Below are 10,753 nucleotides of genomic sequence, written 5' to 3'. Positions count from 1 at the left end.
ATCATCTACAAATCAAATTCGTTAGCGCAATAATGTGCATTAATTTCGGTCTTCACAATTAATCCTACTTTAGAAGTTTCCAAATCTCTTTGAGCTAGCTATCTCGAATATCTGAGTTACCTCGGCTAAGAAATATATAAAATACTTGTCAAATACAAAATGGTAAATGGTGAGATCAAATTCCAATCCTACATGGGCGCATCATGAAATATGATCATATAAACCTTAAAATCTAAACATAAAACCATCATCCAAGAACATCCCAATAAATTTTGTATCTCTTAATATAAATTAAAAATATAATACAAATTCCAACTGCAATTGGCTCTCCGCAGCTTCACATACTCTAGGCAAGACCAGTAAACTTGAAAATAAATCTTAATACACTTGAATAATTCCACGTGCTACATTACGAGCACCTATGAAAAATTTAATATATCAACCTTTCAAAACCCTTGACAGGTCAATCAAAAATGCAAAAAAAATCAGTTCTAGATATTTAGCTTGTTGCAATGGATGTAGACATAGCCTGTTTAACTGCTTGGGAATAAGTCTTATGCTGATATGTCAGTGTGTAGTCGAGCAGATCCCATAAGGATGTCTTTGGGTCCCATCCTGCACGCAAAACTCAGTTATCAGAGAGAACTTATTGCACTTGAGCAAAATGGAAGAGGATATCTAACGCAGACAACAATCTAGGACAAAACGAATTGAAGCTAACATACCAAGCCGTTCCTTGATGATAGTCATGTCTGGTATTCGCTTGTCACTGTCATCATATCCCTCCCCGTAGAATTCTTGAGAACTTATGTCAACAGTAGGCTCCTCCAAAGGAGGTTGTCCACTTACTTTAGAATAGACCTAGCATCACCAAAAATGCACAACACGCATGCCATTACTGATACAAGAGACAAAATGTTAAATAACAAATAGAATGCATTTCAAATTCTAAACATATATCTGACATCACCCATTAGGGTTGCACATCTGATATTAAGAACTTATTCATCCCACACCCATGTAAATGGTAAATAACAAATAGACTGCATTTCAAATTCTAAACATATATCTGACATCACCCATTAGGGTTGCACATCTAATATTAAGAACTTATTCATCTCACACCCATGTATTATGTCGAAGGTAGCACCAAGAAACTCATCTGCAAAAAATTGATTTGTGCCATTTACATTGCATCTACTGCAGATCAGCTAAAAGAGTTTGTTGCACCCAGAGAAGTGAGGTGGACTCAACGGTCCAGGGTGAAATGAAGAGATGAATATGACACGTGCATGCATAACCTAAAATATTAAGCATGCGAGTATAGATTCTTCATACTTTAGGTCTTTTGAGAGTGGAGAGGTGTGCAAATGGTTTCTTTAAACCCCAATTGGTTCATACTTTAGGTCTTCTAAGAGTGGAGAGGTGTGCACATGGTTTCTTTAAACCCCACTTGGTGGGGTTAACAAATCCAGTTTTAAGATGGAACTATGCGACTCTCTATTGCTTTGATTGCAGATAGGAAATTATATTGATGGCGATATGACCACGATAAACTATTCAAACAACTTCTTGAACTCCTTAGGGAAAAACATAAACCTTACCTCAGTCATCATTTCCGCCAGCTGCTTGACAGTGGCTTCATTATTAGGATTGCCAACATTGAAAATGTGACCGTTTGCCCTTGAAGGATTTTCCTGAAAAATAAGAAGGTGAGTACAATAAATATAAGCACCATATAGGATTAGCAGAAATCCACCAGGAAGTGTTGTTACTCACAATCATCAAGAGAACTGCTTCAATCGCATCTTTAATGTAGAGAAAAGTACGTTGTGACTGTCCCCCATCCACAAGTTTAAGTGGCTCCCCACGCAAGAGACCCTACAATATCAATAGCACATTTAGTGCTGCAATTGTAAAAGAGAGATGACCAAATATATCGTAAGAAAACATAAGAAAACAATCTCAAGAATTTCTAGTCCAGAAACCCACAAACTTGTACTGCCACAATGTTTAACAAACAAGCTGAAGGATCTATCAAGAAAACAAAAACTTATAAATTGAAAAACAAAACGACTTACATTGCTAAAGCAAGCAAGAACCCTTGGTACACCTTCACTTGGTCCATCAACCCCTGGAATGAAATCCATCCTTGGACCAATCCAGTTAAATGGCCTCACAATAGTAAATTCCAAACCGTTCTCAGCGCCCTCGGCTGTCAGAAGAAAAATCTCAGTCTAGTTAAACAAGCATTCCATCTACTATGCACCTCTTACACACTTACATCTTTGGAGGGCTTGAACCATTTCTCACCGTAAATTACTCTTTCGATTAGTTGCTTTGCACATGCATATGACCACCTCTGCTTCTCAATTGGGCCAAAGATGCAAGGAGATACATCTTCTTTAAGGACATAGAAGGCAGGATCCTATTACAGCATTAAGTACCATGTCAATTAAAATCCCCCGAGCAAAAAATGCAGTAACACAATGCTAAAGTCACTACAAGAATCTGCATTCTAAGTATGTGCTGCAGTGGAAGCAACACCACAAGAACCTCCATTATCCCAGATCACAAGCAGATAGACCTTAAGTTGCCCAATGTTAGTTAAATCTGCCCATCTCAATAAAGCCTATTTGGCATTGTGCAATGGATAAACAGAAGAGCTAGAATTTGTTCTACCAGTAGTTTGGTCTCGTAAAATAATCCATTCCACAAAAAGAGACTAGATAGTGACTCATAATGGCTGTATTTAATACTATGAAGATAACAATATGTATGCATTGACTGACTGAGAACAATCCAAACAAATCACCAAAATGATATTAACTGCTAGAAGTCAAGAGACAATAGCTCAGATATTCATGCAAAGGAGATAATCATTACTAGGATAAGATGGGTTTTAAAGAGACACACCACATGAATATTCAAAGAATACATGATATGCAAAACTCGACCATCTCTTAATCTGAATCACATGAACACATTTCAAAACAAGGATGAGGTATTAAAGTACAGGTACCTGTCGCAAAGGACTATCTTTTGGGAGAAAGCTGCCAATTGTCTTTCCATATACCTCACAGGTGGAAAAGTGAATCAAACGCTTGCTGTTTTCTGAGCAGTAGCGAACCTAAACATAGAGAAAATCATCAAGCAAAACACATCTTTTAAGAAACTGCATCAATAATTCTCTCGACCACACCAACCTAAATCCATTTTCTTATATTACAATCATTGCATCAATATCACATAACTTAGTAAAAGGGGAAAATAAACACAATCACCGATATAGTCTATGGGTAACAATACATACCACAGGAAGAGCATCTATGAAATTGCTGTATATGGTATCAAGAGGTCGTGTATTGTAATCCGCAGGTGTACAAATGGCAGCCAGATTGATTGTCTGCCATGCATAAATAGGATTAACAAAAGGTTACATGAAAAGTAATACAGCATTTCAAAACAATCCCAACTGCCAGAACATCAAATCAGCTAAAATTAATATTTATTGGCAAGCCAGATACAACACATGACTTATAATAATCTTATAGTTTCAGGAACCAAAAACTAATGCAAAATGGTGAAAGACTTCATGTTATAGATAGCCAAAAAGCAAAAACCCGCCTGAACAAGTCTTCTTACAGCACAATTTTGGTGACTACCAAAGTACAAATAGACTACCAAATAATCCAAAAATACTTCCAGTATATAGATCACCTTAGATGATTAAAAATGCAAAAGGTTCCTTAACAATGCGTGAAAAGCAATTGTCCCTATCATTCAATTCGAAAGCATTTTCAACTAACATAAAAAAAAATTCCAAACCATGGAGTATAATTGCATTCACATTTATATAAAAACTATCATCACTTGAATCACCCTTAAATTGCAACTACCAGAAATATGGTGCCCAAAATATTCCAGAAACACTAATCCATCACTACAGTCAGATGTATGGTTCTACTATTTTGGCCTGAACTATCAACATAGTGGGAGATGTGAAAACAAAATCACCCAGTCACCATATTAACACATAATATCCCCCACATCTCAAGTTACTGGACATTTGAATAGTACTTGCTATTAAAATGGCCATTCTAGCAACAAAAGAATCCCACGTGGATAATGGCATAGGAGCAACCACCTAAGATGTTTTGATTTGTCAGACATGTCACATAACACACACTACCTAGCAACAAACAAACAAAAATCCGTACATCAGCCTTCAGATGGGTGCGAATGTAAACTTATTCAGGTGTTTGGAATTACAATAATCATAAGCACTATGAGCTTCTTAGTTGATAAAACAAAGACAAGAATATGCAGAGTCAAGAGAGAAAGCAGAAAGATTAAGAAACAGATGTAATCAACGACATTGCAGCTCGTGAGATAACAAAAAACTATTTGTCAATTCCTTCAGTTTATAATGTCCTCTAGAGGAGCTTCGCAGAGAAAAGAAAGGCATGCACATAATAACATTGAAAGCCACAGAAAGATCCAGATTATGCACATCCACAACCGAATTAGCATAATTCTAATTGATTTGAAAACGATGTAACTAAACTACTCAAAATGGGGCACACGTACAAAAGCCACTCAAATTTATAAATGAAAACATTTAAATCAAACTGTCATCACTTTCAATTTATATCTTGTTGCTGTTACAAGAAAACGATAGTCCGGATCTGCTAAGAAAGAAGATGCAGAACCCTAAATTTAAAGAAAAGCGCACTGAAGCTAACTATTGGTTCACTATTAAGCTAAAAGAACTTGCAATAAGTCGACTTAAATCCAATTAAAACTAGAGGTCACAAAATAGACAAAGAGTTACATCGTTTTTATCTAAGTACTACAGAAGCACCTACAAAATCAAGCAAGAGATCCACCCAATTAATACCTACTTCCAGCAAAATAAAATACAAGAAAACTGTAAGCTTCTTTAGAAACGCCTCAGCTCAATACAGTACAATTTGCTAAATACAGAGCAATTTCCCACAGAAAAATGGCTAAAGTATGTCGATCCATCACCAAATTAAAGAATGCAGGTAGAGCAAGCGCCAATCCCATTTTCAGACCTCAGAACGCTTACAACCCTACTGCATGCACAAATAATTCAAGAAAACACTAAAACCGGACAAGAAGATTTATGCTAATCTAGAGCATTATCCGCTTAAAGAACGCAGTGGCCTACCTAAGACCGGTTTCGCATGGGAAACAAAAGTGTTTATATGGCCAAATCTAAAGCCAAATTTTGCGTAGTAATAAATAAATGAAGTGCATTTCAGTGAAATCGATCTCGATTTCAATAACGGGCTATTTGGCACAGAAAATAACTAAAATGAAACCGCATTGCAGCTAAACCTAAATCTACTTTAAGCAACATTTGCATTAAAATTACCAGATCCGCCATCTTGATGAGTCCCTCAAGCCTGGAGTCGTGCTTGATATTTATCCTGAGGAACTCAGTGCGGCCAGACCAAGGGTAACCAGGCTCCAAGAGATGTTGGATCTTGTCGTTGTAAACATCAATGGTGAGAACTGTGTGATCCATCTCGTGCGTCATCTTCTCGCACAGATGTGGACCGATGAAGCCTCCCGCCCCAATCACATAGATCGTCATTGGCGAGATTTCACCTCCATCAAGATCAGTCCTCCGCACTGCCATTGCTCAGGTAGTAGATAGAATAGAAAGAAATCTCAGCAACAAGAAGATGAACACAAACTCTCAATGTATATTCCGCAGCTCAGGGTTTCAACACATACCGCATGGAGAGAGATCAAAATAAAAGGGCCGAGGCTCCCCTAACCCTCCTTTCTCGGAAACGCGGAAGCGAAACACACAACCGTGTGCCGCGAACCAGAGAACGACACGTGTCTAGAAAAAATGAAAAAAGTATTGTTTTCATGCAACTTGCTCCCGACAAGTGTCTTGCCCACTAAAAGGCGTGTATCTCTTTGTGGGTCCAACGGTCCCGGTGCCCTAGATTTGATAGATCTGTCCATGAATTAGGCGCTCTCCGGTGGTATATTTATTTTATTATTTTTTGTCATTTTATTTTATACCAACTATATGACACTTTTGTTTTTTTGAGACAGTTAAGCTTTTACGCGATCGCGCCATACCATTCGATAATTGGGTTTGTTAATTTGGTTTAAATATTTGGTTAGTGAATTCATGTCATGAGGCATAGGGCCCCACTGGCTTTTAACGAGAAATAGCATTTAGGGCCCCATTTCCTAGATTGGCTATTTTTGGACAAAATATATTCTAGTGATTTTATCTTTAATTTGTGTTGGTCAACCTAACGGCCGTGCTCTAGTTTTTCCGATAACATTTTGCTGAGTAGGATTCGCAATTGTGAAAAGGAGTTGCAGCCAAATTTGATTTCATGTGATTGACAACTACCTTCATGTGATTGACAACTAGGATGCATTGATTCTCCCTCGTTTCAGAATTCTGACTCAACTCTAACTCTATGGGCAGTCTCACTTCTCACTGTGACATGGATATGATATGAACATTTTAATGACACCTCCGAATCATCATTGATATTTTTTTAAGAAAATTTCCGTATTATAGTACTTTCTATATTTGTAAATATAGAAAGTAAAAATAAATAAAACAGTGGGTATGAAAATAAAATCTGGTATTCGAAATATTGGAGTGTATAGAAAAGTCTATCACACTCCCACGCTACAGCTTATCAAAAACGCGTTGGATATGTTCGTTACCTAAACATTTACAGACCAAATCCAGCTGGTGTTCACTTGTCCTGTATATAATATAATTAAATAAGTTTATAATGTTTATGGCACTCTTCTCGGGAAAAATAATTGTAGCACTATCTATTTATAATATCAATTATAAATATATATTTATTTTTTTCATTATGGATGAGAGTTTTATTAAAAGATAGATAATTTAGGGGTTTAAGTAAACCACTTTGTTGAGTTGTTTGAGTATTTTGTAATTTATTAAAGAAAATTTATTAAATGATTTGAATATTATTACTCAGGTTTAACCGTTTAAGTATACGAGTTGTTTATGTATTTGAAATTTATAAAGAAAATATTCATTTTTTTAATTATGGTTGAATTTTATTAAAGGATAGATAATTTAGTGGTTTAAAGTTATTATTTTGTTGAGGTGAGGGATTGAGTTGTTTATATATATAGATAGATATATAATTAAATTATTTAAATATTATTTCTTGATGGGGTGAGAATTGAAATTGATGTGGTCATCGAGCTTTATAAGACTATAAATGGGTCGTTGGGAGGGTCATACCTCTTGGTCCTCTCTTACTATACGAAGGAGGAATGGCGTACATGAGCCTTAGATCTCAGGCGGGTGAGCATTTATGGCGCATTGGGAAAGGGGAGTGATAACGGATTGATAGACAGGATGAGGAAGGTGCTGGGATTTTGTTTCAGTGCTCAAGTTTGGTGGTGGAACTATACTTAGCTCCCTGCTCGACGACGAAAGAGGCGTCGGAGGCATGACAAAATTAGTGGTTTCTTGATTTTCTTCGGGGATTTGTGGTTTGCTGCGTATAATGGAGTCCAGCTCCTTGTTTTTCTAGGGCCTTGCAGGGCCGAACTGGGTTGGCAGGGGTTGTGTGAACGTAAATGTTATTTCTGGCTCATTTGGAGTAAGGAGCATATCTATAAAAGCTGGCAGTGTCATGGTGAGGGCGGTGTTTGGGAGGCGTCAAGCTTCTGGAGGACCGTCGTCCTCTTGGTAGTCGGCTCTGTACAGTGGAGTGACTAGTGTGGCGGGGAATGTGAAGGTGGTGCTAGCGGCGGTGGTCAAGCGAACTCCCTGGGCTCCAAGAGCGTGACCCTATCTCACGGTTGGCACAATTCTATCTAGGTTCTGCAGGACGAGGACAATCCACTCTTGCTTCCACCTTCTCCCCAAACCCATTATGGGCAGACTAACGAGTGGAGCGATGGAGCTATCGTCGCGCGTTGGAGCAGGTGGGGAACCTTGAGATCAGTCTAGGGAACAAGAGGGCAACAATTCAATTTAGTAGACAGGGTAGCACTCTTGATTGAATTGGGTGTGCTTGGGCGGCGACAGATGCGTCCTAATCCTCGACAGGGGTGGTCTAGCCTCCCGGCAAAGCTAGGGACGGGGAGGGAGGAGGCCCTTGCATTAGCAACCATGGTGGATGGAAGTGGGAGCAAACCAGTGGGCAGAGCTTGAGGTGCAGGTATGGGAGTGCGCGGAGGGCGAGGTGGTGGACTTCACAGTGGTCGACGCCCGACCTCCCGAGGAGGTGGCAGGAGTCGAGGGGAGTTGACTTAGCATGGTGGCACGGCAGCATGAAGACACCCCGCATTGGTAGCAGTGCGCAAACTCTTGGCTCTCGAAGGGGTGGTGGGCGTAGGAGAGCTCATGCAGCTCAAAACAATGGTCGTTGTGAGAACCCGAACCCACAGGGATTGCAACATTATTGCTTGGAAAACTGTTGAGGCCTAATCCAATCCTTAGTGGACTGGGTAGATGCGACAAAATGAATTAATCGAGAAACCACGATGAGTTGATGGCAACATTGGATCGCATGCATTACTTCTAGTGCCAGGTCAAGGAGCGAGTGGTGGTAGTCTGGCGAGGACAAAACCATCTAGTGGAGAAAGTGGAAAAGCTGGAGAATTGGATGGCGCACTTCGAAGGGCACGTTCAATGCAACTTCCGTCCTCTACCTCCAGGAACGGCTCCAAACAACCCAGCTTTTGTCACCTCAGACGATTAGTATTTCCTTTGGTTTTCTTTATGTTCTGTTTGTCTATTTGAGCCTATGGCCCTCTCGCTTGTGGACACTGTTTGTTTGTTTGTTTGTTTGTTTTTGTTTGTTTTTGTTTGTTTGTTTTTGTTTTTTTTTTTTTTTTTTTTTACAGAAACGGTTATGAGATTTCATTAACTGGGTGGCCAAGAGCCACAAATTCGGTTACAAAATAAGAGGTAGAGTTCTGCACGACTTTTCAGCCAGCGAAATATACCACCTACTCTTAACAGGCTCCTCTTTTTACATTTAACAAAGTGTACTTCTGCTGCTAATTTCCCGAGATGGAAGATACAAACAAACTATTGTAAAAGGAGGCAAAAAAACATGTCACTTTAGGGAATTGGATCCCAAAGAATTTCATTGTCTCTGAGAAGGGAACCGGCATCTAACTGAACTGCCTTGTTTGCCTCGTTGTCTGCTTCTTTGTTATTCATTCTCAAAACATGAAAGTACTTCAGATTCATGGACTTTGTCATACCTTTGATCCTTGAAATTATCCTTGCAAGTTGCAGGTCCTTTGGATTGGATTTGTTCGCCAAAGCTTGGATGATCACCTGGGAGTCTCCGAAGACATTTGCCTCCTTGTAGCCCAGTTCTTTGAGGAATTTGATTCCTTGGAAGAGGGCCATCGCTTCGGCTTGTATGCTTGAGGAGTGGCCTAATCCCCAAGCAAATCTATGCACAGTTGTTCCATCTGGAATGATGATAATACCTCCAGCTCCCGTAGTACCTGGGTTCCCTTTAGCAGCCCCATCGAAGAAGAGGGAAGGAAGAGTTTGATTGGACATCCAGATTTGAAAATCGTTTTCATTTTTTCTGACTTGCCAATCTTTGCAAGGAGAGGGAGAGCTGTTTGCTTTTGGAAATTTGAAATTGAGAGCAGTTCCCAGCTCTATGTCCTACTGGCTTAAATTTGTGTCATCCCCTTTATCTTCCAGCCACTCAACTAGCTGACATTTTACTGCGTTAGCCACTAATCTGAAGTCCTGTTCCTTATTTCGAAAAATCCTTCGGTTCCTTTCCAGCCAGACTTTCCAGCTGATGAATTTTGGTAGAGCACTCCATGCTGACCTGACTGTTTTATTTTTTGGAGAATAGCCTGGGTAATTGGCCATCCAGCCTGCAAACAGTTCCGAAACTGATGATGGGAAGATGAATTTATGCTGATGATGGGAAGATGAATTTATGCTTCCAGGAGACAAGGAGCTCCTGCCATATGGAGACTGTGAATCTGCATTCAATCATGGTGTGGAAAGTAGATTCTGAATTTTCCTTGCAAAGAGAGCATCTAGATGGCCCATAGAAGCCCCTTTTCTGAAGCCTGTCTTCAGTCAGAATTTTCTGGTGGCAGAGGAGCCAACAGAAGTGATCTACCTTGGGGATTGAAGGGATTCTCCAAATGCCAGTCCAGGGAGCAGGGTTGGGAGGCACGTGGGGCCTCTCAAGGCATTTGACATAGCCCTGGGCTACAGAATATCCTGTTCGACTTGTTCCCCAGCCTCTCACGTCATGCTTGCTTGCTTGAGTTGGAGCTAGCCCATGCAACTGCGTGATTAACGTTTTCAGGTCAGGGCGTAGATTGGATGGAACTGTGAGCTGCTTCCAACCCGACCACAAGTTGCCATTCCATGTTGAAAGATCCCACAATGAGTTTATGCTGGCCTCTGACATCCAGCGCTGCAATTCAGGCATGTCCTTTGACTCTGCCAGCGGGGGTCTATTTAGGATGTTGTCATTCCAGATATGAATGCGTTTTCCATTGCCTGGTATCCAGAATGAATGGTTCCTTATCAACAAACTGGTTCTGCTGATGAACCTGCTGAAAGGAGAGTTGAAATGGTTCTTGGGCTGATCCAGACATCTAGTTCTCGACCCTCTGAAGTACTTCCTCCACAACGCATTTTGCACCCAACCAGGATTTGGAGCTATGATTTTCCAAATTAATTGAGCTCCCATGG

The 10,753-nt window shown here is 39.9% G+C and overlaps 1 protein-coding gene across 1 annotated transcript; it reads right to left on the bottom strand.

The window, feature by feature from the left end:
• Positions 1 to 255: 255 nt before the first annotated feature.
• LOC149153286 (UDP-D-apiose/UDP-D-xylose synthase 2-like) lies at positions 256 to 5,804 on the bottom strand. Its single transcript, XM_089438065.1, has 9 exons — positions 5,402 to 5,804; positions 3,314 to 3,406; positions 3,023 to 3,130; positions 2,314 to 2,428; positions 2,082 to 2,215; positions 1,780 to 1,881; positions 1,605 to 1,697; positions 726 to 861; positions 256 to 615 (listed from the first exon to the last, which is right to left on the bottom strand). Exons 1-9 carry the CDS (start codon positions 5,666 to 5,668, stop codon positions 500 to 502), a joined length of 1,164 nt encoding a protein of 387 aa, XP_089294191.1. The 5' UTR covers positions 5,669 to 5,804; the 3' UTR covers positions 256 to 499.
• Between the last annotated feature and the right edge of the window lie 4,949 nt (positions 5,805 to 10,753).

Source organism: Pinus tabuliformis, chromosome 9 (genome assembly GCF_031772625.1).
Source record: "Pinus tabuliformis cultivar Carrire ecotype Pingquan chromosome 9, CPIR1, whole genome shotgun sequence".
In the NCBI taxonomy this organism is placed as follows: Eukaryota; Viridiplantae; Streptophyta; class Pinopsida; order Pinales; family Pinaceae; genus Pinus; species Pinus tabuliformis.
Note: the sequence above shows the minus strand (reverse complement) of the source record. Positions and strands in the feature narration are given on the sequence as shown.

What these genes read in the sequence shown, in the direction of transcription:
- LOC149153286 (XM_089438065.1), bottom strand. Translation starts at nt 5,668, where the DNA reads ATGGCAGTGCGGAGGACTGATCTTGATGGAGGTGAAATCTCGCCAATG. An exon ending in TCATCAAGATGGCGGATCTG is followed by an intron (nt 3,407 to 5,401) that starts GTAATTTTAATG and finishes TATGCATGGCAG; the next exon opens with ACAATCAATCTGGCTGCCAT. An exon ending in AAGCAGTTCTCTTGATGATT is followed by an intron (nt 1,698 to 1,779) that starts GTGAGTAACAAC and finishes CTTATTTTTCAG; the next exon opens with GAAAATCCTTCAAGGGCAAA.